Source organism: Aptenodytes forsteri, unplaced genomic scaffold, assembly GCF_000699145.1.
Source record: "Aptenodytes forsteri isolate BGI_AS27 unplaced genomic scaffold, ASM69914v1 Scaffold654, whole genome shotgun sequence".
Lineage (NCBI taxonomy): Eukaryota > Metazoa > Chordata > Aves > Sphenisciformes > Spheniscidae > Aptenodytes > Aptenodytes forsteri.
This window is the reverse complement of record NW_008794464.1, coordinates 61,739-88,788: the sequence shown is the minus strand read 5'-3', so window position 1 is coordinate 88,788 and position 27,050 is coordinate 61,739. Positions and strand designations below refer to the sequence as shown.

At 58.3% G+C, this 27,050-nt stretch overlaps 2 protein-coding genes across 2 annotated transcripts in view; one reads left to right on the top strand and one right to left on the bottom strand.

The window, feature by feature from the left end:
- LPXN (leupaxin) overlaps window positions 1-1,274 on the top strand; it is a 4,087-nt gene extending 2,813 nt beyond the window's left edge. The window contains 6 exon segments of the mRNA XM_019475023.1: window positions 5-154; window positions 247-420; window positions 485-566; window positions 791-939; window positions 1,024-1,111; window positions 1,114-1,274. Of these exon segments, the coding sequence (XP_019330568.1) occupies window positions 5-154; window positions 247-420; window positions 485-566; window positions 791-939; window positions 1,024-1,111; window positions 1,114-1,274 (804 nt within the window).
- A 1,331-nt stretch (window positions 1,275-2,605) lies between these two features.
- CTNND1 (catenin delta 1) lies at window positions 2,606-26,683 on the bottom strand. The gene is made up of 20 exons (XM_009290891.1): window positions 26,642-26,683; window positions 19,587-19,705; window positions 18,441-18,760; window positions 17,184-17,255; window positions 16,750-16,908; window positions 16,000-16,532; window positions 11,418-11,881; window positions 11,121-11,304; window positions 10,720-10,837; window positions 9,893-10,046; window positions 9,473-9,490; window positions 9,151-9,219; window positions 7,560-7,687; window positions 6,809-6,959; window positions 6,349-6,541; window positions 6,128-6,242; window positions 5,456-5,543; window positions 5,088-5,135; window positions 4,855-4,952; window positions 2,606-4,421 (listed from the first exon to the last, which is right to left on the bottom strand). The coding sequence occupies exons 3-20, from the start codon at window positions 18,633-18,635 to the stop codon at window positions 4,410-4,412; spliced, it is 2,799 nt and encodes a 932-aa protein (XP_009289166.1). The 5' UTR covers window positions 18,636-18,760; window positions 19,587-19,705; window positions 26,642-26,683; the 3' UTR covers window positions 2,606-4,409.
- Between the last annotated feature and the right edge of the window lie 367 nt (window positions 26,684-27,050).

Sequence of the window (27,050 nt, the reverse complement as noted above, 5' to 3'; positions counted from 1 at the left end):
GAAGCGAGCGGCTGCAAGGCAGGGAGCTGGGGTGCCAGCAGAGCCCTCGCTGGACAACATGCTGGGCAGCCTCACCCGGGACCTGCAGGAGTTGGGCATCACAGCTGCCCCCACTGGCATCTGCACCGCCTGCCGCAAGCCCATCGCCGGCAAGGTGAGCCCCTGTGCCTCCATCCTGGCACCCCTCTCCCCTCGGCTCACGGCATCCCCTGGAGCTGCTCTCACTGCCCCCCCGCCTTCTCGCAGGTGCTCACGGCCCTGGGCAAAACCTGGCACCCTGAGCACTTCACCTGCGCCTGCTGTGGGCAGGAGCTGGGCGGCCAGCCCTTCTTTGAGCGGGGCGGGCGGGCATACTGCGAGGAGGACTACCACCAGGCCTTCTCCCCCCGCTGCGCCTACTGTGCCAGCCCCATCCGTGAGGTAAGCCCCCCTGGCCTCCCCCCCCCCCCCGCCACCGGCTGCCTTACCTTGCCTCTTCCTGCAGAAAGTCCTCACGGCCCTGGACCAGACCTGGCACCCCGAGCACTTCTTCTGTGCCCACTGCGGGAAGGTGTTTGGAGATGATGGTATGTCCCAGCGACAAATGTGGGGGTCCTGCCCCCACTGCCCCCACCCTGGGTATCCCCCCCATAGCCCAGCCCTTGGACCCATTGCCTCATCCGACATCCCCCCATAGTCTTTCCCTTGCCTGCCTCGTCTCCTATCCTGGGCACCCCCATGGCCATGCCCCGCTGCCCCCCACTGCAAGCCTCCCCGCAGGTGGGTGCCCATCCCAACACTCTCCCTGCAGGCTTCCATGAGCGGAGCGGGAAGCCGTACTGCCGCCAGGACTTCCTGGCCATGTTTGCCCCGAAATGCCAGGGCTGTGAGCGTCCGGTGACGGACAATTACCTGTCGGCCCTGCAGGGCGTCTGGCACCCCGAGTGCTTCGTGTGCGCGGTGAGTGGGTGGCGAGCTTGCGGGGATGCAGGGGTGAGTGTGTCCCTGAGGCCGTGCCAGCCTTCCCCGTCTCCTTCCCCCCAGGAGTGCCTGAGTGGCTTCGCCATCGGCTCCTTCTTCGAGCTGGAGGGTCGGCCCTACTGTGAGCTGCACTTCCACCAGCGGCAGGGCGCAGCCGCCCCGTGACTGGCCGCTGCATCACAGCCGCGGGGCGCAAGTACCACCCCGAGCACTTCATCTGTGCCTACTGCCTGGGCCAGCTGCAGAAAGGCACCTTCCGCGAGCGCGGTGACAAGATGTACTGCCAGGCCTGCCACGACAAGCTCTTCCTTTGACCTCCAGCCCCCCAGCCACCCCCCAGCACACAGCCACCCTTCCTGCCTGGCTGGATGTCCCTGGTACCGTCCCCACCATCAACATCCCTGGTGTCTTCCCTGCCAAGCCAGGCATCCCTAGCAATGTCCCTGCTGAGCTAAACATCCCTTGTATTGTCTCACCCATCAATGTCCCTGGCATTGGTCCTGCTGAGCCAAACGTCCCCAGCATTGTCTCTGCCAAGCCAGACATCCCAGGCGTCATTCCTTGTCCCCCTCCCCCCCAAGACATTCCTGGCATTGTCCCTGCCCCAAGCCACACATCCTGGGCATTGTACCCTCCACCTGAAGCAATAAAACACCTGGCCCTACCTTTGACTCTGCTCGCTGGTAGCTTTGGGGACAAGGGCGCAAGGCAAGGTGGGAGGGCTGGAGCCCCCCCCCAGCCAGGTGCATCCATCAGTGCTCCCCACCACCCACAGCTGCATTGGGTCCCCATCTCCCAGGGTGCTGCAAGCCAGGGGTGACTGCCTCAGCTGCTTTTCCCCTGTAACCCAGAAGACAGCAGCCCCAGCCTCCCTAGGGGAGCAGTTCAAGCTCTGTGCTGCACCATGGAGGAAATCAGCATCACCCGAGCCCTGCATCACTGCAGACCCACATCCTGCTACCACAGGGTAAAAAGAGCTGCTCTGCACCCCAGTGAAATCTTTCCAACAGCAGCGCAGCTTCAGTAAAAAGCTGGTTTGAAGCAGAAGCCAGAAAGCTGCTTCCAAAAAGGTATTTCCACAAATTTACAGAATTTCTTTCTCTACTTATTTTCACATGCACAGACAGGTGAAAGCAAAGTGAGTTAACATGTTTCAGCCTGGCTTCGGTATTCCTCAGGAAGGGATGAGTACATTTGCAGCCTAGCTGTGCTCTACAGGGGCAGCTCTTGCTCCAGAGGGCTCCCCCAGCCAGGTTTTTTAAGGACGCACTCAGCACTAGACAAATTATGGTATTTCTTCACTTGTGCAAAGCCTACCAGCCACCAGAAGAGAGGGAAAATTCAGGGAAAGGCTTCGCGGGAGGAAGCCCCAATGCTCTGGGGAGAGGGAGGACTACACAGCCCCAAGTACCCTGCAAAAAGGGTTAGGAACTCAGTACAAAGCAAAGTTTTGGTACTTTTTATTTTTCCTAGAAAGAGGAGGAAATGTCACTCCAGCCCAAGAAAGGGTTTGTCAAAGTGGCATCTTTCAGAGCCACGCACAGCCGAGCGATGCTCAAGAGAACAGCCCTGCCCCTGGAAAAGATGGTCCCAACTGCAAAGCTAAAAACGCTAAGGTGGCAGCCTTAGGTGGAAGGCACACAGACACACTTTAAAAACTTTATTTATATAAAAAAATCATTTTGTTTTAAAAGCGTTACAAGAGTGTGCACAGGAATCAGACAAGGAACTGCTTGTTGCTCCCTGCTCCCCTCCTCCCTAGCCCCACTCCCCACCAGGGCAGGGGTGGCCCAGGAGAGCCAGGGCAGGGGAGGAGAGAAGGGGGTAACCTTTTTTTGGTTCATTTGCAATTAAAAATTAAAAAAGGAATTAGTGTTTTACATATTTAAATGAAAAGAGAAGTTAGACCCCAGAACAAAACCAAACTGAGCTGAGGTGGGGCTGGAGCCAGGGAGGGCTCAGCCAGAGCTGGGAGGTGCTTTCAGGTAGAGGAGCAGGGAGGAGCAAGGCACCAGTTCTGCCTGCTGCAGCCTCCCCGCTCCCCACATGAGCCCATGGTTCAGGGGGAGCCCCAGGCTGGGGAGGGCTCCCGCTCCAGTTTGCAGCCTCCTACAGAGGCTTCCAGTTGCATAGGGAGCCCAAGGGCTCCCCAAAAGATCACAGCACTTAGATGTGCTCCCCACTACCACAGCAGAGAAGAGGAGGAGTATGTGTATGTCCTAGCTCATGTGGCAACCTAGTCTCCCCAGGACAGGATGCAGATGAGAGCCCTGCACCCTATCAGTGAGGGCAGGGTGGCTGGGATCCCCCCAAAAACAGGCTTCCAGCCCCACTGCAGACAGTTAAGGCTCCCAGCAGGGAAGGGAAGCGCTCAGCCCTGCTGGAAGCCCAGGAAACACCCCTTGCCCAGCAAAGAAGCCAGACAGTACGATTCAAAAGAGCTATTTCACAGTGGCAAAAGAAAGGCACATGTCAAGAGAAAGTCAGAGGGGCACCGCCACAGGCAGCTGGTGCGTGGGGGTGAGAGAGGGGATCCTGGCTCTACCCACTTGCAGCCCCGCCAGCGCCTGCTCCTCAGGCCTGGCACATAGTGCACCCCAAGAAGCCTGCCTCTCCCCAAAAGCCCTGCCGCATCTCCTCCTTCCACAGGGACCCATTGCCTCCTGCACGGGGAGGCCCAGCCCAAGCCCCCCACACTGACCATCTTCCCCACATAAGGATTGCTCCTCACACAGTCACGGGGTGGGGGCCAGCAGCCCCATCCAGACCCCTCCACAGGATCCAGAGCCAGATCCCCCTTCCCATGCCCCCAAAGCCTCATCTAGAGCAAAGCAAGAGAACTTATTGCTGTTTTTCCTTCCCCTCACCCCCCCATGACTCCAGCCCCCCTCACCCTCGTCCTGCCGCCACCAGGGAGGGATGCTCCTGTTGTCCCCACAGCCCTGGCTGAAGAGCAATCCCGCACAAAAATATATCCTATAGGCAACAAAACCCCCAAAACAAACAAACAAAAAAGGCGGCAAGTGAGGTCCCAGTCTCTGTCCCTGCAGACGTCTCCAGAGGGAAGGCATGGGAAAGAAGGCAGTTCCTGGTCAAGGCAGAGATCCAGAGTCCTTTTGCAGCATCCACGCCGGTCGATCCGGCAGAGTCAGGCAGGAGGGTTTTACTCTCTGGAGAAAGGAGGTGGTGGAGGACAGGGAGGAAGAGTTATTGGTTGAGGTGTCCCAAAACAGGGAGGTGCAGCGGTCTAGAGGAGGCAGAGCGGCCCGGGCTGCCCCTGAGGGATCAGGCCCAGTCATTTGGCTGGCTAGTTGGCACAAACAGTCCAGCAAAAAATCCAAAAATAAGACAAGGTAAAAGTTGGTCCATTTCATCATGAAGAGTTATATATATATATTTATATATATAATATATTATCAACCCAAACTGAGTGGAGGTGGGGACGGCAGCTAGATCTTCTGCTGTGGAGAGAGAGGGAGACATTAGCACACCCAGAGAGCGAGCGAGCAGTGGAGGTGTGATCATGGCCCCGATGGATCAGGCAACGATTGCTGGCAGCAGCGATCAGAGCAGAATTTGGCTTGCCAAAGCACCCCTAACAGCGCAGCAGGATCTGTCACCGCTGTTCAGATTGGGCAGGACACTGCGGGACATACCGACATGGGGGAAAACACGGCAGCATCCTCCTCCGCCTCCTCTACCTCAGGCTGCGATTCCTGCCCCTCCTCCTGCTGCAGACACACGGGGGTTAGTAAGGGCGATGGAGTGGGGAGAGGGGTGTGTGTTAGTTGTGGGAGCCCAGTTCTCCCCTCCTCCTGCCAGCCAGGACAGTGATGTGTCATCTCCTGCAACCCAGTCCCGCTCACTCCTCCCTCATTAGGAAGAGCTGCTCACCATCAACGGTGCTGCCTTCACTGGCTCCATATCTCCGAGGTCACCAGATCGGTCCAGTGTCCTGCTGTGGTCCCTCTCATTGAGTGTGGAATAGTTGTCTGGAGCAGGAGAGGGGACAGTCAGTCATGTCACCTCCATGGGAGGCAGCATCATCCCCATAGGATACGTGAGCCCTGCCCCCCCTCCCAGCATACCAAGGAGGCAAAATGCCCCCCTTCCAGTCCCTCTCCTACCTGGTCCCATGTTGCTCATCTGGATCTCCTCCCGGGAGGATTTCTTGTCTACAAGCATGGGAGAGCAGCAGATCAGACACAGCCCCTGCAGCCACGAGCAGCAGAGGAACCACTGCCTACCTCAGCTAGAGGAGACCCAGCTGCAACACTGTTGACCCAAGGATGCTACAGGACCTATGTTAACTGCATGTGTAATTTCTAGCCCTGAGAAGCCACCCAAAGCCCAAATTGATGGCCTTGTGTGAGCAGCTGTGGCTGCCAAGAAAACCGGGGCTGAAGAGCAGGGAGGGGATAAAGACCAGCTGTTCTGGGTACCCACAAGGTGGAAAGATGACAGTGGGGACAGGTGCTGAAGGGAAGGCACATACCTGTTTTTTGGTTCCTGTCGATGAGAGGCAAGGTGCTGTCATCAAACGAGTTGCCTCCCTGGGTCCGAGAGGCATTGCTCAGGCTCACCTGGAACATCAGACAGTGACCACTCACACCCTGGCCCAGACACTCCTTCCCCATTAGCACATCTCACCCCTCCAGCCCCCAACACCAGGACAGACCCAGGAACCCTCCCACAGCCCTTGAGCAAGGGCCCTGAAGCAACCAGAGGGTTCTCCAGAGCCCATGGCTGCACCCACATTAGAGAGTGGAGGCAGCCTGCCTGGACTGGGTCAGGGCAGCACTCAGCCCTTAAGAAGCAAGGACAATCCCAGCTTTTGGAAAAGAAACTGAGTCCTGGAGAACCGTGTTATTCAGCACTGCCACAGTGGCTTTTAGTGCTGCAAACTTTCCTGCTTGCAGATCTGCATACTTTGTGTGGGACACAGGGCTTAAAGCTTTACAGAGTGTTTCTTCCTTAGTAGAGACTTCCTGCCGGCCATCCACTGAGAAATGGCAGAGGGGACACCTTCAAGGGTCTCCAATCCCACCAGCAAGGTAAGAGCTGAAATCCAGTACTGCTGAGCTCCAGGAACACCCTTCTCCCTGCTGCAGGACCCTACCTACTGCCCCAGCCACAACAGGGCATCCCCATTCCCCCATCCCCATACCTGGAAATCTGACTTCTTCCAGCCTTCCTTCTCCAGGGGCTTCCGCAGCTCTTTATATCCCCAGACTGTCTGCAAGACGAGGGCAGCTGCTCTGACTTCTCTCTCCGAGCGGTTTCTAGAAAGAGGTGAAGGAAGAGATGTTTGGAAATACCCATGGCCTCGAGGAAGCTCCTGGAGAAGCCCCTCTCTGCCCCTTGCATTACCCTTTGAGCAGAGCCTACCCAGATTTGTTGATCAGCACCAACTTCTCAATCCCCTGCGTTTCCCGCAGCTTCTTGGCAGCCTCAAGGTTGTCTACAATTACTTCATTGATGGTGTTGAGGATTGACACCACTGTGTCCTCAGAGAGGTTTTTGGCTGGGGTCTGCTGGCCTCCAGGCAGGTTCTTCACTAGGTTGGGGATGGCATGTTTACCTGGGAAGGGGAAAGAGCTGGGCATGAGCAAGCGAGGAAGAGGACTACAAGGTAAAAAAAAAAATAAAAAGATCACTGCAGAAGGACCAAGGACAGGTGGCCAATTTTGATGTCCCTCTCAGGGGAGCTCAGTACATGCTACTCTGGGAGAGGAGCAGTAGACAGACGCTGGGCCCATGCACTTCCTCAGCTGCCAAGATCAGGAGGAAGTTCCTGCCTAACCCGGATGGATAGAGAGCATGATGTCCTCTCCTCCACAGCCCTCACCTATCAGCTCTTTGTTACGCAAGTCGACAGCCAGGTTGCGCAGGGCTCCAGATGCTGCTTTCACCACTCGCTCGCTGTCATGGGTCAGGAGGTCAGCAATGGCAGAGAGTCCCTTCTCCTGGCGCAGCGCCGAGCGGATGTACCGGCCATACTGCAGGGGAGAGGCAGAGCACCACAGTGTAACCTGGGCAGGCACAGTCTCTCCCTGCTCCTGGGGACACCACTGGGAGCCTTGCCACCCTTCCCACCTCATCTTGGGAACTGAGGGTCCTGGCTTCACCCATGGTGAGACAGACTGCAAAGGTCCCATTTCTGTCCCGAAGCCCCCCTGCAGGCCAGGCAAGCAAGATTTCCCAGATGGTCTTTCCACACACACCAAGAGAATGCAGGTCAAGGGGCTGCAGAGCAGCCCCAAACCTTCATCCCCTGCCCCCAGCCTACAGAAGGAAAGGAATGGCAGGGAGCTGGCTGCAAGCAGGGACACAGACAGGCAGCCCTTGGGAAGACACAGCTGGCAGGGAGCACAGAGCCCTTAACAGCACATGAGAGACCTGGTCCACACCTTAACTATGCTGCTGAACGGTATCTTCTTGGGTAGTGAGCCGTGCACAAAGTGAACAGCCTGAAACGGCAGAGCCTTGGCCATCTACAGCTCTGCTGGTACCCCGAGGGTGATGCTCCCTGCTCCCCAGGGCCCCCTTCCCTGCACCACAGATGAACGTGGACATGGCCAGCTCCGTGAGGCACTCACCGTCCAACTGCCAGCGCATAGGTTCTGAATGGCTCCTGCCGAAGCTTCTAGGATGGCTGGAGTCTTGCTTTCCTTTAGAAGGGAGATGTATATCCGGACCACTTCTGGCTGGAAGAGGAGCTCGTAACCTATCAGAAGAACGTGAGTAGGAAGGACTTACTCAAGGGTTCTGCTAACATCTGACTCATTCAAAGGAGCACTGCTGGGCAGATGAGGCTTTCCAGCTTTTACCCAGGCTCACTGCTCCCTGGAGGCTGGATCCTTGGTACAGACGGGGCCAGGCTGCCCCACAGTACCAGAAAACCCAGCCCCCAGCACCAGCCCTGATCAAGGACACCATGGCTGCTGCCCATCATCCCCAACGCACCGCTGCAGCTCAGGAGAGGTTTGGGCCGAGCCACAGCACTGCTGCCATCAGCAAGGAGACCTCAATTTCAGTACACCTGGCTGAGAAGCACCCAGCCCAGGCAAGGGCACATGGTGGGGCAGCAAACTAGGCAGCCAGGCGCTGTGGTAGCAAAAGGCTCAGCCCACACTCTCAGCAGGAGGAAGGGGAAACACCCCAAGCAAGTGGCCACCAACACCATGTTGAAGAAGCTTGGGTTCAGCTCATCCTCAGAGACTGCAGGCACCAGGTCTCTAGCTCTCCACTACCCTAAGCGAGCAGGCAGGGATCAGGCCTTCAAGTATTAACTGTTTTCCACGGAAACTTCTGCCCAGAAGTGACTTCTAAAGCAGTGGTGAGATTGCAGTTTACAGTTGCGAGGCCAGGTTTTCCATCTTGGTCTCTGTCCTCAGCTGTGGTGAGGGATGTCCCCAGCCCAAAGACAGAGCAGGTAGCTTCTCGGGCTTCCACCAGAGATGGGTGCTGACTCTTCCCACAGCCCAGGTCAGCCTGAGGAGCCACCACTGCATATTTGAGCTGCTCAAATATGGTCAGGTCTGTCCTAAGTTTCCTTGTGATTCTTCTAGCTTGACTCTTCGTACCCCTGGGAGCACCAGGGTCCTCCCAGAAACCACAGGGTGTTTTGGGGCAGAAGGAGCTGAACTCAAGCCCTTGGCTAATGCCTACTGCTTGGCCAGCCAGAGAGGGATTGTGATTCACAGCCCTCTAGGCGGTGAGACACTTGTCACCAGAGGCTTCTTGGAATGACCCTTCCTCATGCTGGAGCGGACTTTAAGGCAGGGCTTTTTGGCTTTAAATCCTGCCTGTTCTTCATGCCCAGGAGAGAAGAGCAGGCAAGAGGGCAGTGCTGAGAAGTCTGAGATCACCATAGAGGACTACCCTTCCTAGGGCAGTGTCACCATGCTGTCCCGCAGTCCCTAGGGCAATAGTTCCCTCTGCACCCCAGGAAGCCTGTCTTGAGGCAGCGCTGACCTCCTCCAAGCACAAGCAGCATCCTCACAACTATCTGTGGCAGAGCTAGTGTTTTGACAGGCACTTGGGCAACCAGAAACATACCTCCTCCAAACCAAACCTTTGCCCATTTGAGAGGCTCACTTCAATCAGAAATCAACTCTACTCACTCCTCTCCTGGACTGCTTGTGGAGAAGCAGCCCTGCGCACACACACACACACTGAGGAACATACCTTTGGCTGGAGTTGTTCTTTTGGGAAAATCCACTGTATCAGCACCAGGATCTTCTGGGAGCTTTTTACCTTCAAAGGGCAAGCAGAGAGGCATAAGACACCTCCTCTCCCCACTCATCTCAGCCCAACAGCTCTTTGCCACTCGCTACAAGAACAAGCCCAGAGGTGAGCTGAAGCTAAGTTACCAGCATGTCCCAGGAGGGGACGTCAAGGACATTAGCCACACTGCAGGCAGTACATGCCCAGCTGGGGGGGGGGGGAACAGAGCTAGAGAAAGCACCCAATCAAACCACGGAAAAATTAAAACCAAGAGCGCACTCACCTCTGGAGAACCATTCGTCTATTGGCGAAGCGGAGAGAAGGACAGGAGAGAGGGGAGGCAGGAGGAGAGAAGTGCCGACAGCATCATGGGGCAGATCATTTGGCAAGAAAGCAAAAGGGAAGGGGAAGGGGCAACACAGGAGAAAAGGGAAGGTGTGGAATTAGTGGACATCTATCCATCACCACCCCACCACCACAGAAACCCACCATTAGCTTGTGTCAAATGCTTTGGGTAAGCTAAGCAGTAGCTCCCAAAGCCAGGGGAGACATGGACCACTGCGTCTCCAGAGAAAGCTGCAGTTTAGCCTTCACACAAGAGATGCCAGAGTAGGAACACAGAGACCCCAGACCACCCTCAAGCTCCACGGTAGTAGATCTGTCTCTATCCCACCTCCCTCCATGCTGCTGCTACCCAACGAACCTTTGCCCTTCTTGGCACCAAAGCAGCTTGCAGCATGGGGCCCAGCGTTGTTGGCAGGGGCCAGAGGTGTCTCCTGGTAGCGCTCGGCATGGGGGATCTCACGGTGGACTTGGTAGGACAAGTTTCTCAGCAGGCACACACAGTTCTCCACCAGCTAGAGAGAAAGCCAGATAGCTTGACTTGGAGCAGCACATGCCCGCCCCATGTCTCCAAGCGAGGGCCCCATCACAGCTTGCAACCCAGAGCCAGGCCAAGGGGGGCTGAACTGGGACCAGGGGGATATGCAGCTCCATCTCAGATGGAGCTGGAGCATACCCCCATCCCAAAGCAGGCATGGCCAGCTCTGCTGGCATGAGTTCATACTCTGCTGGGCGATAAATCTCTCTGCCATAAGCACAAAAGATCCTCAAGGAAAACTCAAGCCAACGCCTCGTCAAGGCAGATCAGGGAGCCCTGAGCCAGGGGATACCAACATGGGGATGAGTTGGTAGACTAGACACCACTAGACCCCTGTTGGAGGGCAAACATTTCTATTGCAAACTGCAGGCTGAGTGCCAGACACCTCCTGGTCAAACAGTACCCAGGTCATACCCCACGCAGGCTCTCTCTTCCTGAGCAGAGATCGTGGAAAGGCATAAGCCTGGACTGGGTTTTCCCAAGCTAGTCCTGTCAGACCAAATCCCTCCCTGGTGAAGATTCCCCCGTCCATTCTTCATCCGTCTTGGGATGAACCCAGCTTCAGCCACCATGAACAGCAGAGCACTGCTAGAGCTGGTTGACAAGGGCAGAGCTCTACATGTGCCCCCACAACACCCCCGTTGTACTACCTTGCTGTCTGAGTCCTTCTGGCCGATCTCAGACTGGACGATGTAGATCAGGGCATCCACCAGCCCGTCACATTCCCGCAGCTTCCGACGGGCCTCGCTCCGCTCTGAGCTCACGTTCCTGGCAGGCAGGAGAGAACAGTCATGGGAGAGACAGCTGAAGGCAGGTGAAGAACAGCCCTCACCCAGTAGAGCTCAAACCAGAGAAAGACTCCTGTAGCTCCCCTCCACTGAGAGAAACACCTCCAAAATCAAGGACTGCACCACCAGCAGCTGTCCTAGGAGAGCAGCTCCTCTGCAGACCTCCTTTGGCAGTTCCAGAAAGCTAGCAGGAGCAGCCAGGGAGGAGTGTTACAGCAGCCCCAGTCCATGCCAGCTCTCGGTTGGTAGCCCCCCTCCCATACCTAAGGCAGCCGGCGGTGTTGGTGAGCACTGACTCCCACTCGATATGGCGGGGTTTCGAGTCCTCATTGGGTTCCCGCTCCCAGCCTGAGTGGGGAATGACAACCTCATCAGTCAGGGCATGCAGTGCATGATCCACAATGGCCATCTTGATGGAGTCGTGCGAGGACAGGTTCCACAGTGTTCCTGCAATGCCACAAGTGGGAGGTGATCGATCAGATCATGTGGGCTTAAAAACCTGCACTGTGCATCCCTCACCCAACGGATTAGCCCCTCCTTCTCCTCCCTGGAGCCATTACCTGTGATGACCTCTGTGAGGTCCATGTCATGGGCCTTCCGCAACAGGCGCACCAGAGCAGGTACCCCATCGCAGTTCTTGATGGCAATCTTATTGTCTTGGTCCTTGCCAAAGGAGATGTTCTTGAGGGCTCCACAGGCACCATAGTGCACCTCTTTCTTGGGGTGGTCTAGCAACCCCACCAGCACAGGAATGCCCTTCAGCTTGCGCACCTCCGTCTTCACCTTGTCATTACGGTAGCAGAGGTGCTGCAGGTAGGCAGCTGCATTGGACTTGACGGCATCCAGCCGGAAGCTCAGCATGGCTATTACCTCCGGCAGTTCTGGCTGGCGCCAGTTACCTGGGGCCGGACCTCCCTTCCGCAGGCTGTCCAGACTAGCCAAGCTACCCCGCTCATGCTGAGCCAGGGGGGCCCAGTAGTACCGGTCAGGGGCCACTTCATCCACCAGCATGTCTTCATAACTCCTAGGAGAGAAGACAGCAGGCATCAGCACGAGCCCTAGACCTGGGGGGGGATGCTGTACCCCCTCCAAGCCACCAGAAGATGGTCTGAAGCGCACACAGTGTCTAGTCACCACTACCTTGCTGGAGTGCACCGTGCAGACTCCCATCAAGGGCTGGGAGCCAGGCAGCAGAGCAGTGTCGGGGCACCTTCCTGCTCCCCACACAGGGTCCAGCTGGAGTCCATAGCTGCAGGAGGTGACCCCCATGCATCCCCAGGCCCGCTCAGGAAGCGGGCGGTTGTTCCCCAGGAGAAGGCAGCCTCAACAGCTATTCCAGTCCCTTCCCACTCAGCGGGTTTAGTTTTGGGTCAGAGGCTGGATCCTGGTCTCTGCATAACCTCCACGGAGGCAGGAGCCAGCCCCAAAGGCACAAAAAAACAATTTGGGCCTGCAGCCACTAGAGGGCAAGTTCATACCACAACAGATTGCTGGGAGAGCAAATCACCCAGGAGTTCCCCAGGCCCGTTACACCGCCACTGCGTGGGTGCAGCAAGCGCCCAGAGTCCAGTTTCAGGCCATCCAGTTCTCTGTTGCACTGTCTGGCTGTATCCAACACTGCATCCCATCACCCCAGCTGCCCCGCAGCAGCCCAGGACACACGAGCTGCTGCCAGACCAAGCCACTGCCATTATTTCAGAGCGTCATGGCTAGAACAAAGATTTTTAGCCAGGATGGGGCTCAAACTCTTTTTCCGGCAGATGCCCAGTGATATACCCAAGTTGCACTGCTGCCCAGAGGATGGGCTTAGTTGGGCATCAAGGGACACCTGGGCTCCAGGGATCAGCCTCACTGCTCCCAGTTCAAGCATGGGGAAGAGCTGTGGTCCCACACCCCCTGCCCTGGTGAGGTGCGGTTCACCCACAAACTTAGCAGCACTGGGAATGAGCCCCAACAAACACATGGAAGCTGCAAGAAAGTGTAACTAGTCCCCCATGCGCCAAGGTGATATTTAACACCCCCAGAACATGCACCACACAAAATCCCAGATTCTCACCCTATTTTTGTAGTCACTGGCAATATAATCCTTCCCCCACCTAGGCAGAGGACTCCAGCAATTTCCAACAGAAGGGGATGGGAGGGGACTTGGCACTTAAACAGAGGGACCTGACCGCTGCTGTCACCCCTGCTGTGCCAGGGCACTGGGGACACACAACCAGGGCCCAAGGTGAGGTACCATCCTCTGGCTCACACCTGCCTTGGGGACTCCTCAGCCACCTTCTGAGCTCCCAAATCAGGTGCAGGCAGCCCCCTGCCCCTAAGCAGGCAGGGGAAGTTGCAATGAAGGATGGTAGCAGGTTCTGCTCCTTACACCACTGCTTCCCCTACAGCCTCTGGTACGGGACTCGCCAAAGCCACCGGCTCCAGGTGGCAGCCACTTTCACAGCCACATCCCTCTCAGGTGCTGCTGCACAGCACCACCAAGGATGGTGGCAGTGGGCTGCGAGGTTGGCTTTCAGTATGTCCTGACAGGGAAACGCGCTGCTTGCCACATGACTTGGCTACTAAGAGATGCCAAGGAGTCCAGCTGCCCCGGGGAGTTGCTCCCCGCTGCTGCAGCGCACGGTGCTCAGTGCACCGCACCGACCACCAACACCATCCCCGCAGCAGGACAAGGCAAGAGCAAGATGCAGCCGAGTGCCAGTGTCACAAACAAGCCACCCAATGCTTGTCAACACAGCCAGCAGCTGACCCTGCTCCCATGTCAAGACTCACGTGCCCCAAAAGGGAGCTCCTGCCCAGCCACGAGGGTCATTCAGTGCTGGATACCCCCCTGCCCCTCCAGGCGAGATGGGGCTGGCAGGGAGGGGGGAGCACACCCTGGGCTGCTGCTAAACCTCTCTTCCCCTGCAGAGAGGGACCTCCGAGAAGAGCCGCAGGAGAGGGGACCTGCACACTTTGCAGCCAATGGCAGCCAGCACACGCTGCGTCTCTCGGCTCAACACACTCCATCTCCCGTGTGCCTGGCAAGCTGCCTCCCTGAAGGAAGTCATTAACAGCCAGGCCCCTGCTCAAGACAAACATCTCTGAGGCAGGGGGGATGCTGATCTCTCCTGTTCCCATTCCTGCAAGCTGGGCAGCTGAGCACAGATGGTAACTGAGAAGGCAGGGGACAAGCCAAGCTCAACAGCACCTGGATTCCACAGATTGCTGCGATCTTTATCGGTCTGCCTGGGGAGGGAGAGCCTGCTCATAGGCCGCACCAACTCATCTTCCATACCCTGCACCATCCCTGCAGGACAAGGTGACATCTCCACCAGGGCTGCTCCTTGGCCGTGCTTGGAAGTGGGACCTTCTCCCCCTCTATTGTGACCCAAGTCCTCCGGTCTCCCACCCAGCTGCAGCTCCCATACCTGGCTCCTTTAACTCCTGTCTTCCAGGATCTGGAGGGGCAGGAAGAGCACAGACACCATCCAGCCCAGAGGACTCGTGGTCTCAAAGGCCGAGCAGTTCAGATCGGGCCATCCAGGAAGGGCTTCTGCCCCCGTGTGCTGGGCAGGACACAAACCCAGGGAAGGTTTGCAAGCCAGAGCCTTCTGTCTTGGCTGGCATTCGCTCCCTCCACAGCCCCAGGCTGGACTGAAGCAGCCACAGGTTGCACATGCCTGCTTAACCCCTTCTGCCCAAGCTGCTCACCGAGGGGCTAGCCTGACTGCCAGGTGCTCAAAACTGCTAATGCTGGCTTCTCGCAGCCTGCTTGAGTCTGTGCACGCAGTGGGGGCAGCAGCCTTGCCTGCCCTCCTCTAGCCGGCACAAGCTTCACAAGGCAAGGCGGGTCAGGGAAATTAATCTGGGTGAACAACCACCCCAACTGGCTCAGCACAGCAACAAACACTTGTGCTGCACAAGCCAAAAGGACAGAGCTCCTCCTTTAGTCCCTTCAACAGCCAGGAGCTGCCGTGGATTTACAGTACGTGCCTCAAGACAGGTGGATCTCCAGCACAGGCTGGCAAGAGCCTCCTTTCCCTCGGGTCTCTCCCTCCTGCCTCGATTTTATGCCCTAGGAGCTTAAGCAGCCTATGCTCAGCCTTACCTGTCCCCCCCAGCCCCAGGGTACTCAGGAGATGTACATCCATCCTAGCCTGCTGACACAGCCCCCTCCCCATCTCTTGGGCCCAGGCTCAGCCCCTTGCTCCATTCCTACCTCACCACCCTCTGAGCCCTCCTCCAGCACCTCCCCAAACCCCGCTTGACAGCCCAGGCAGCAAGCAGAGCAGGTTGTGAGGCTTAAGCAGGCAGCAGCAGTGTTTGTGCAAGAGACACAGCTGGCACAAGACACCAGTCTACAGGAGTCGTGGCCTCAGGCATGTAACATCCCAGGATGCCCTGCCACGTGCCTGGCAGGGCAGTTAAAGGACCACCAAGACCCTGCTCTGGCTGCCCGAGGGCAGCCGCAGCCTGGTGGGGCAGTTGCTCAGCAGTCAGGCTGGAGGAGCTGCTAATCACCCCCAGACAAATGAGGGAAGAAGCTACTACTGCCAAACAGGTTGAGCAGCTTCTCCCACCCTGCCCTGCCCGAGGGCCTTGCTGCAGGAACGCTCCCTGGTGCACTGCGGGGCTGAGCCTTGCTCACACCAGCCATGGGCTCAGCACAGCTCCCCAGGGCTGCTCTCAGCTCGGCAAGAGCACGATCATGAGGCTACTGCTACTTCTGATGCAGGGCTGTGCCGCACACCCCACACCAGGCACGGTTCCCAGCAGGATAAGCCAGGCTGGGGCGCAGATGAGCCTGCCGTCCCACTAGCAGAACGGGCGGCACAGAGAGGGTGGCACAGAGAGGGAAGGGCCTGGAGCTACATCCAACCACCCAGTGGAACTCCTTGCTGCAGGATGACCGGCTCAATTAGCACTGAGTTTTAACCACCAATTAAGCAGACAATTAGAAGCGGATGCAAGTTTTCTCCTGCATGAGCTGCGTGTGACTCAGCTCATGGTATTGTCTCTGCGATCCTCCTTCCTCCAGGGAGGGTGAAGTTAAAAAGGGACCCCTGTTGTGGTTTAACCTGGCAGGCACTAATCTATCCCAGCCAAAACCAGGACAACCCCACAGCATCCCCCGCCCCAGTGCCTCCTGCCATGTACCTGAGCCGCCGCCGAGGATCAGATGGGGTCCCTGCCCGCCTGGCCGTGCCGTAGTCAGACATAAGCCCGTAGTCCACATCTTCAAAGCCCACGCTGCGCTGGTCATCCTCCAGGCCGTATGGCTCGGGGTGGAAGTGGTTGAGGTCCATGTTGCTGCCCCCGACACGCACTTGAGGCTGGGGGCCATAGATGTCCTGGCGGCTGGGGGCCCGGTAGGTGTCCATGGAAGGGCGGTAGCGCTCGTCAATGCGGGTGACACGGGACAGGCTGCCGTAGCTGTGATCACTGCCCGGGTAGCCGTCCTCGTAGGGGCGGCCATAGCCGTCGGGATAGTGGTAGTTACGAGGGAGAGTGGCTGTGCCCGGCTGGCTCAGGTAGCTGCCAGGGCCCCCATTGCCATTCTTGCGGAAGTTCCTGTCCATGGTCTGGACGTAGTTGCTGGTGACGGGGGAGGTTTCCAAAGGTAACCCATCAGGCCCCACCGGCACCTGCTGCACCGTCCGCGTGGTCACAGTCTTCACCACTTTCTTCACCTAGAGGGACGGATGCAGGACACACTCCCATCAGGAAATCCACCACACCCCTGCATCCCCAGATTCCCCTTCCAGCCCAGCACCTTACTCCAGGCAGATTTCACACCCCGTTTCAGCTCACAGCACGGCAAGCTGGCAGAGATCACAGCTGTAGCACCCCAGCCATCAGGTTCCCTGACCAGAGCCCTGTCCCTCCATGCGCTCCCCAGGCCTGTACCGTGGTCTCTGTACGCCGGGTTGTCCCATCGTCTGATGTCTCCACAGACACAACTGACATAGCCCCTTCTGGATCCTCCTCCATGGTGTACGTCTCCTCCACGATCTGGCCCGGGTCCTGCATCCTGGGAATTGTGCTGTACAAGAGGTGGCTGTGGTCCTGAGGGGAGCAAGGGACAGGCAGTCAGCCCCCCACCGCCAACACTGGCCTCCCTGGAGTGAGCCGGCCAAGAGATCTCACCTCTTGGGGAGCCCTGATATCCTCTTGCATGGGAGGGGATACCAAAAACCCCACACCCAAAGCCTCTTCAAGCCAGGGCAGCCAGATTAGAAACACAAGTCCCCCTCTCCCACCTAGAGTGTGGACACTGGAGCCCTGCACCCCCCCACCCAGCAAGCAGGCTGCCCACAGCCAGAGGGCTCAGCTCCCCCTACCTGCGGCCCGTTGAGCTTCAGATCTGGATATTTCTGCCTTTCCAGGTCAGCATCGCCCAAGAAACGGCCGTTCTGAAACACACAGCACCACAGCAGGCCTGTTACTAGACTTATGTCCCACTGCCGGGATGCCATATATCCATCCCACCTTCCCTGCCAGGCCCTGAGCAGGCCATCTCCTGCATCTGACAGACACCCAAGGCGCACCCCATGTGTCACTCCCAGGAGAGGAGCATGCTCCTCGGGGGTCTGTGCGACATGCAGCAAACCAGCCCCCATTCCAGCCTGGGGAAGAGTTGGAGAACACACCATTCAGCCCTGCTCCAGACATCCCAGCTCTCCCACGGTGCCCACACACTCCTGATGGAACGTCCAAGACCCTTCTCCTGCTCCTCAGCACAGCCCTGGAGACCTTCCACATCTTCTGACACAGAAGCCACAAGCAACATCCCAGAGGCCCCCCAGGATTGCGAGGGAACAGCACGGATGCTCGGCAGCTGATTGCAGAGTGCTACCATTTAACTCTCTTGCGCTCCTCCTCTGCCCACTCCTTCCTTCCCCCCGACCCACAAGTCTCTCCTAGCACCACCACCTTCCACAGCCGGAAAGGTACCTGCCTTTCCACCTGCCGGAAAGGCACAACACCACACACCAGCCCTCCAAGCACCCCTCCCCAAAACAGAGCCCGGGAAAGTGAGAACAGGAGAGAGACCTCAAGCCAAGGCAGATGAAACCACATTTCCAGGCCTGTAGAGAAAAGAGATCTCTCCTAGCCCTGGTTTGGCTGTTTGGGGGATAGACTGAGGCTCCAGAGACTTGTCCATCGTCACACAAGAGGGAGACACATACGCTCCCCCACAGCTATACACCAACCCCTCCCTGCATTTTGGCCACCTTCCAAGAAGCTGAGTGGGATGGAGAGCAAAGATGCCCAGGTAGTGAATACAGACAGCCTCCAACCTTCACAAAACCAAACCAGAGCTGACCTGGTAGCAAGACCCTCCAAGGCTGGCTCCTTCTCCCCAGAAGACTCTGGCTGCCGAGGTAGGTTTGCACATCCCCAGATCACCTTCAGCCCCAGCACACATACAGCACCATCAGTGTTATAAGACCAGCCTAGCCCTCCTCCACCTCACATACCCAAGGAGGGCCAAAGGAAGGGAGCCGGGCCCAGGGCTGCCCCCACCGAGGCAGGATTGACACAGACGGGGGCTCCAGGAAGCCTCCGCACCCACCTCTGCCGAGGGGGTTTTTTACCTGGTGCCGCCGGGTGAGAGTGCCGTTGGCCAAGCCCGGGCCAGCGTCCTGTGGGGAGACCCGGACTCGTTCCAGTTGGGCTGAGACATGGCGCCGTTCCTCCTCGAGCGCCCGGGTCAGCTTCTCAAACTGTGCCTCCTGCTCCTTGACAGAGGCAAGGATGCTGGCGGTCGACTCCACTTCCGAGTCGTCCATGGGTGATGGGTGCCCAGGACGGGCAGGGCGGGGGCAGAGGGCACAGGGAAGCACAAGCGGTGGCGGCTTGGTGTCAAAGTGAGGGGAAGAAAAGTGACCCAGAAGGGCAGGAGCCCCTCTCTTCACTGCATGTGATTTGGGGGAGGAAAGGAGGAGAGAAGAACGGTCAGAAGAGACTGATTTTGTTAAGACAGATTCTCAGAACAAGAAAAAAATTATCTCATGGCATTAACACCCATTCCCACCCACCACCAGAGAGCTGGCAGGAGGGTCTCAGAGCAGCACATCCCCAGGCGTGACTCAGGTGCTCCTTGCCCCAGCATTTAAGCTTGGAGAAGTGGCACTTTGGAGGCAGAAGGTCCTCCCCCATCACATCAAACAGTTGGGGTTGAGCCAGGTTCAGAAGAGCTGCTGTGTGCTGAGGAGGTTCCCTCTTCCCACAAGGGCCCTCCTCAGGCTGCAGGAGAACTTCCCCTACAAGAAGAAGCTGCCTGCAGTAATTGGCAGGAGGGGAGGGCATGTCCCTGGGGCAGAACAGGGGACACTTCCCCGCAGAATGAGAAGTGACCCACATCCCACTATTTCCTCCAAGGAAGGGCTGAGGGAGAGGGCTGTGTCACTTATCTGCTCCCTCCTCCCCAGTGTGACAAGAGGTGGGGAAACAGCCCCAGCTCCACAGCTCCTTCCTACCCAGGAAAGGGGATGAAGTGGGATGGGATCCCCCTAAAGGGGACCCCATGAGCCCCTTTGCCTGCTGCCAGAACTCCCACCCTCCAGGTACTCACCAGAGCATTTGGGGCTGCAGCCAGCCCAGGGGGTCCTCACCCCACAGATCTAGGGACAGACATTGGCTTAGACCCCTCCAACATCCCCTCCCAAAGGAGAACAGTGAACGAGCACACCACAATCAACATATTTTGATAAAGAAAGGCAATATTCTTCCATACAGACCTGTTAGAAGAGGAAGTTCGGGTTTGATTGGCAAAGGCACAGGACAGCCAGGTCTAGACGCAGAGAGTCATGGGAGAAATAGCCCAGCCACCACAGTGAGGAAGCAGGAGGGAAGAGAGCTGCAGGGACAGCAGGAGAAGAGGTCAAAAATCACACGAGTGATCTCAAAACAGAAGGTAGGGCAGGTAACAGACTGGGGAAACGGGCTCCTCTCTCCCACCCCCTCTTCTCTGAGGGATGGGGCAGTGTCTGGCAAGGGCCGGTGGGGTGGCAAACACGGCACTGTTCCCACAGCAGCCTCCAAGCTCCCTGGAGACCCCAGCATTTCCCACTGTTCCCCAACGATGGGGGAATGGCACAGGCAGAGAGGAGTGGCAAGGGCTCAGCCCTCCGCCCCCTGCACAGCCCAGCCGAGTCCCAGCAAGCCCGGCAGAGGTTTTCCCAAACCCGTGCAGTCATGGAAGGCGTGTGGGGACTCGTTCAAGCCAGGCAGCCGGCACAGAAACTGCTTTCCCACGGTCTCCAGCATTGGCTCTGCCCACTCCCCCAGTGCCACCACCCTGGTGTGGCCGTAACAGTGACCTGGGACCAAAAGCACGGGCCCCTCTGCATAGCCCTGTCCCATCCGCCTCCCACAGCCCCACGCTCCCTGGCAGCCCTGCCCCTCCAGTCCCAGCCTGCAGCAGATGCTGGTTCAGAGGAGCTCAGAGCAGGGCTTTTTGTGTTTGTTTTTTTTTTTATTTTATTAATGTCCCACACCATCTCAAGTGTATCCAGATCAAACCCTTCCTGAAATGCCTCCCCCACTCCCAGCGAGTCCGCTCCTCCCTGTGGCGCTGCCCCCCCCCAAGGCTTCCCTCAGACACAGGCAGCCCTGGCACTTATCAGACACTGTGGCACCACCACGACTGAGCCCAGCAAAGCAGGGTGGATTTTTTCCAAGTGCTTTGGAGGCTGCCTGCAGAGCGTTTGAACATCTGGTCGCCACCACCCTGTAATCTGCCTTCATCAATAAAAAAGTCCAGTTGTTCCACTCGTGCCCATGTGGTGCCCAGCAAGAGATGAAGACGTGGCACATGCACACCCGCTCCAGACCGCTTCAGCTCCCAGTGCCCTGCCCCAGCCCAACACAGGCTGGGATGCTCGCTGACCAGGAAGAATGCAGCCCACTCTTGGCTCAGGAGCCCAAGCAGGCTTTCAGAGGCTCCCAGACATGACTCCTGGCTCATGCACGCAGCTTTCCACTCCTCCCACCTTGCAACAGGTACACCCTAAGGCTTTTTTCAACAGACTGACTCCCCAAGCCTTGTATGGAAATGCAGGGATGGCTCTGACCCTTGCTGCTCCGAGGTCTCACCTGCCCCATGGATTTGCAACAGAAATCCTCTGAAGGAGAGGCTTGGTGCCTCCCAGAACAGTGCTGACACATCCCAGCTCTCACCCTTGAGTCAAACACTCCCCATCTTTGGTGGGCATCCACCCACTTCAAGGAGGGACACAGATCCTCTGCCTTCTGGGACTCACTGAAGGTCACTGTCAGTCCACGTGGACACAGAGAAGGTCTGCAGGGCCCAGCCCCATGGAGTCCTATGCAGGGAGGCTGCTGCAGCCAGCCAGGTGCTGGGGAAAGGCAGCCTGGACCACTGACCCAGTCCCTCTCCCCCAAGAAAGGGGGAGCATCTCCTTGCCACATCTCAGACTTCTCCAGCAGGTCAGGGGATGGTCCTTCCACCCAGACACCCTACACAACTGGAGCATCCGAAACCCCAGCCAGAAGCCCCATTGGCTTGTTGCGATTCATTTCCAGAGTGGTATTTTACCAAGCCCTTTTAAAGAGAGGAACACCCCCCTACAGAGAAGGGATCCTCCATGAAATGACCTTGCCCAAGTAGCTGTGCTGCTATGTAACAGCTTTCCAGCCTGCCCTCAACCATCTCCGCGCAGAAGAGGCAGATTTTTGGGGGCATGAGGATGAAGCCAGTATGCTGGCTTCAAGGAGAGATTTAGCTGAGCCCCTGCTCTTGTGAACGGGCTCACTTGCTTGCAAGCAGCCTCAGTACTGAGCAGCAAGCGCAGACCAGCAGGGTTTGCCTCTGTGGGAAGGCACGTAGAGGAGAGACAGCAACCCCAGCAGATTCCTTCAGCCCTGCGTGGCTGCCAGGCAGGCCCCACTCAGCCAGCAACGCCTCCCCAGCCCCAGGTCCCCACCTCTGCACGTCCCCTGGGAACATGGCCCGGAGAACATGGAAGCTAACAATGAACTTTGCAGGGCTGTTAAGGGCCCCAGATAAGGGGCCAGAGCAGCTGTGAGGCTGTTTCCTTCCCGTCCCTTCCACAGGGAGTAAACACAACAGCAAAGGGAAGGAACAGGACAGGTCCCTTGCCCACCAGCTCTCCTTGTCCCCTTGCCCCTCCAGCCCAGGCAGGAGGAGGTGCAGGGACACACACAGGCCCCCCTTCCCCTTTGGGCCACCAGGTCAGAGCAGAAAGCCTCAGGGAGAGGAGGCAGCCAAGGGGCTTTCAGGGAGCCTGTCACATCAGGGCGGCCAGAGGAGGGCTGGGCTGTGGTCCCAGGCTGGGTGGAGCCCATGGCTCTGCAGACCCATAGACACCTGACTGGTTGATGCTCAAGAGCAGCCATCTGAGGGTCTCTCCACAGGATCAGGCCATATTAAGCAGCGGGGTAGCGACTCTGAGTGTCTGGAGCCTGCCCTGCATGCATGGTTGTCACTCTTGCCCTGAACAGCGGGCACGGCTCCATCGTGAGCAAGAGGTGCCAGCAGAACAGGGTACCCCGCTGCCCAAGGGGGGCCTCCCAGCTCTCCTCCTGGGGCCTCCACCATCAGGACACACCACCTCCCTCCGCTCTCATTCCAGCCATCTAGTCCTCATCGATCTGGGATTAAAGACATAATTACCAAGAGGCAGTGCCAGGTCCAGAGAGGTTAGCAAGCGCTGGCCCCAGCTCTCCCCGCAGACACACGCCAGCGCCATCCCGGGCTGGAGCACAGCCATTCCCTTACAGCTGGCTAACACACAAACTCGAAACAACCACTCACAGCCTTATACCCTCCCAGCTGTGGAGAATCTGCCCCAAATCCCTCCCACAGTGGCTCGCACACCAGCATTTCAGGGACAAGGGCTTCCCGGGCACAGCACAGCCCCTCACCACCTCCTGATGCCAGCTCGGGGCACTGGTCATACTCAAAGTAAGACAGGGAGGGGAAGGAACAGGAGAGCCTCAGCTACGCAGCCTGATAGCACCAGCCAGCAAGCTGCTTGCGACAGCTCAAAGCCAAGTACATCAGATCCCACAAGGGTGAAGTTCCAGGGATTGCTTTGCACCCATTCCCCCCTTCCTCCTCCCCAGCCTCTGAAGACACAACTACAGAGCATTCTTCCAAAGCCAGACCCTGACCATCTTTGAGGACGGCTGCATGAAAGCCTTTTCATCATGAGAGAGGCACTTGCTGACACACCCATTACTTAAAAACCCCAGCAAGCCAAAAATATTTCAGCTGGCTTGGTTCAGGGCAAAACAAAAAGCCTAAAGACAAAACACCCCAGAGCAGCTCCTGCCCCGGGGCACTTCCCCCATGGCTATCAGCAAGAGGGGACCCACAGGGACCAATGCAGCTACCCAGAAAGCTTTAAATCCAAATCCCTCTGGCCCTATCGCATCTCCCAACTTCCTGTCACCAGCACAATCCTGTGCTGCGCCCAGAGGTCCTGAAGCCAGAGCAGGTCCACCAGAGGGATGTCCAACGTGCAGGGCCTTCAGAGAAGAGCCCCCTTACTGGCAGGGAGGCAGCCATGAGCCTATTTGCATGCACAGAACTTCCCTCCACAGGTACCCACCGTAATCTTCCTGGTTGGACTAAAGGCTTGGTAGCAGCCAGAAAGACACCCTAAACCCTGACCAAGCCTTCCAGAGCTCTTCCACTGGGGGCAGCTTTGACATGGCACATTTTTCCAAAACCCCTTGCCCCTGCTTCTCTGAGGGATTGCCTTCCCCCAGAACAAACCCTTTGCCTGGAAAAATAATTGCCAGGGCCAAACCACAGCCATACCCACCTAGAGTTCACCTGCACCCTCCTCTGCTGGAGGATGGAGTTCAAGCCTTGAAGGCTCCCCACCAGGAGCACTTCCCTGTCAGCCACGGAAAGATTAACCCCAGGGCCCAGACCAAGCCGGCAGATGGGGAACTGTACACCACAGGCCAGGGAGACAGACAAGATCCAGCAGATAAGACACAGGCAGGAGGCTTGACAGGCAGCACCCACTGCAGCACAGGGGATCTCCAGCACACAGCCCTCTGCTTGGGTCTTTCCAAGGACCTGCTCCAGCCCTGCTCCGCGCCCTGAGTCCCCAGAGAGACTCAGGGAGATCCCAATGGTCCTGGGATCCCTGGAGCTAAGGCCACTCCCTCAGCATGGAGGATTTTGGGCAAAGTTCAACGCAAGCACCTACAAAGCCAGAAACCACCTCTGCCGCATCAGCCCTGCCCCAGCTCCCTGCTAAGAGTCACACCAGGTGTTCACTCCCAGCAGTCCTCTGCCACCAGGGAGAGGGGGGGACAGCGTCACATTGGCTCTGACTGCCAAGTCCCAGCCCTCCCTGCAGATTTACTGCTTGTTTGTGTCCCCCGGGCACCTGTTAAGCAAGTGGCAAGGTTTGTCACCACAGCCAGACACCCCTCACAGCCCCCCCTGCTGCTGTGAGGCATGAGCAAAATAGCCCTTCTCCTCCAACTTGTCACCACCAGCCATGGTCAGAACCAGGAGGGACCCAGCCCCTCACCCGGGCTGGCTGAGCCCCTGCGGGGACACAAGGAGCTCCAGACTCCCAGGCCAGACCCACCCGCCAGGCTGACAAGAAGGGATGCACTGCCCAAGGAACTTGCTCCTGCTCCAACACAGTTCCCAGCACTGACTAGACAAGAATAATGGCAACATCGCTCAAATAATTCACCTTGCCCTATCAATTTGAGAGACTCTGAGGAAAGCCAGCTGGCTGCCCGCCCTTCAAAAGCGAACATCAACAGCTCCCAGCACCAGACCCCCCCATCCTCGAGAGAGAGAGGAAGCAACAAATTCTCCTGGTTCCAGTTGCCTATCGTGATGCACTTAGGAAAAACAGAAACCCCATCAATAATTCAAGCCTGCAATTGTCCAAGCACTCACAGTGCATTACACTTGCTTGCTCTGCACAGGTTCACAGCCCTGCTAATTCACCACAGGCTTCTGGTCAGTCTCAATTAGCTAAAAAATAAATGAGCCAACATCTTTGGCACCTTTCCACCCTCCTGAGCGCAGGGTCCAGGCTCACACATCAGTTCTTAGACCTCAGCCTGCCCGAGGTGGCAAGCACTAATGTTAGCCAAGGCGCAGCATGCTGGCAGTGTATCGGGCAGAGAGCCCACGGGCTCAAGCTCATCCCCACCTCGTCTGCTTCTGCGTTCAGTTCAGGAGAGCACAACAGCCCTCAGGCCACAGGGGAAGCAGGACAGTTGATGGTGGGCAGTAGCTCCCACATCCCTGCGTGGGCAATGGGAAGTTTTGGCCACGGCTGTTTCTCTCCCGCCACCCCAGAGGCAGGAACATGCCCACACCCCACGCTGCCAGCTCCCACCGCAGACCGGCACACCAGGGAGGGACCCGCCTGCCTGGGCAGATGTGTCCTCACTTCCAGGTTGTGCAAGCCACCTTGCTCACACTCCCCAGTCTGCTCTGCCCAAGGCCTGCCAGACCCCACTGTAGGGGAGAGGCTCTCCCATCTCCTGCCAAGGGCTTCAGCTGCCTTCTCAGCCCCTGGCCCCGCTGGGAAGGGCTCTCCCCGGGGGCAGGTTACAGAGCACAGGCACAACGGACTTTGGACAGGCTGGCGGGCGGCCAGCCAGCCCTCCCTGGGCGGGAAAGGGCTGCTCCCACAGGCAGGTCAGACACCGCCTTGGGCGCCTACCTGCCCCAGCCCAGCCCCACCTTTCTCAAGGGGAGCCATGCCCAAGGCGCCCCGGCAAGAGCCGGGTGGGTAAACCGCCAGGAGCAGCCGCCTCGGGTGGCAGCAGGAAGGGAGCCGCTCACCTCCGCCCGTCGTGCCCAACTGGTTGGACCGGCAGCGGGATCGCCACCTGATCTACCTCGCCTGCCGCCCCCAGTGCCAGGGATGAAGGTTGGGAAAGCCTCCCTCCGAAGAGGGGAGTTACCTGTGGAGATGCAAGCAGGGACGCGCGGCACCGCACCTTATAAGGGAGCGGGCCAGCAGCCAGCGGAGGACGATAAGGAGGGAGAGATAAGGGGCAGGGTGGGGCTACGCTGCTGGCAGGAAGGGGGGGAAGCAGGCTGTGTGTCATCCCCCCCCCCCAGCAAGGGCAGGGGGCCCAAGAATGCATGATACTGATCAGGTCCGAAGGATGGGTCTGGACACAGCTGGGGGTTGCAAAACATAGTGGGCAATCCCCTGGGGAAGGGGTCTGTCCCTGGCCCGGCTGAGGTCACCAGATCGGTACCGTTCGCTGCCCCAGCGGGATGAAGAGGGAGAGGCAGCTGAGCAGGGCCAGCGGGAAAAAGGAGCAGCATGGGGTCAGCCACAGAGAGCAAGGCTTGTTCTGCTGGTATGCCAGCAATCTGGCTGCGGGGCAGCTGTCCTCCCAGGCACGCAAGGGGGGCCACTCGTCCCTCTGAGCATGGCTGCGAGATGGCAGGGGAGGAGCTCCTTCCCTGCTGGCTGGGCTGGAGTGAGACCTCCAGGCAGGCCAGGAGAGCTGCCGACCCTCTGCACCGGCTGGGGAAGTGCTGGCTGCTCCACCGGCTGGAGGGAGCAGTTGGCACCACGGCAAGTGGACGGGAGACCAAGCTTCCCTCAGCACTTTCGGGGAGGAGAGGACAAGCATCCCTCCCAGCAGGAAGGCAGCCAAGCCGCCAGGCTCCAGGCAGACACCATCCACCCACAATCCCCAAGGGGGAGGACCATGGGGCCAGAGCCTTCCTCCCAGCAACATCCCGCCACATCCAGCCGCCCTAGGATGCCCCAACAGCCCCACTCCTGCTGGGTACCACTGCATGGGTCGTCGTCGTCCCCCGGGGACAGCAGCAAGGCAGGGGTCCCTGCCACCCCTCTGCACCAAGCGGGCACCATCCCCACGGTTTGCGCCCCCAGGCCCAGGAGATTCACATGTTGGGAGCCCTTCAGCAGCACAAAGGCGGCTCTCTCTTCTCTGTGGGAATTTGCAGCTGAGCGCTTGGCGGGGACAAAGGGATTTCACAGGCACATCCCCAGCCGGCTGGCCTCCCTCCCCCCGGCGTTCCCGCTTCCTGTCACAGTAGCACCAGACCTCAGGGGCGCAGCAGCAAACAAACACCCAGCACAGGATTCTGGGAACAGGGCCAGAGCATTCCCAGGGCAGGCCGTGCTCCGGCAGCCAGCAGGCTCCTTTCACCCAGGGGCGGCTCCTGGGGGGGGGGG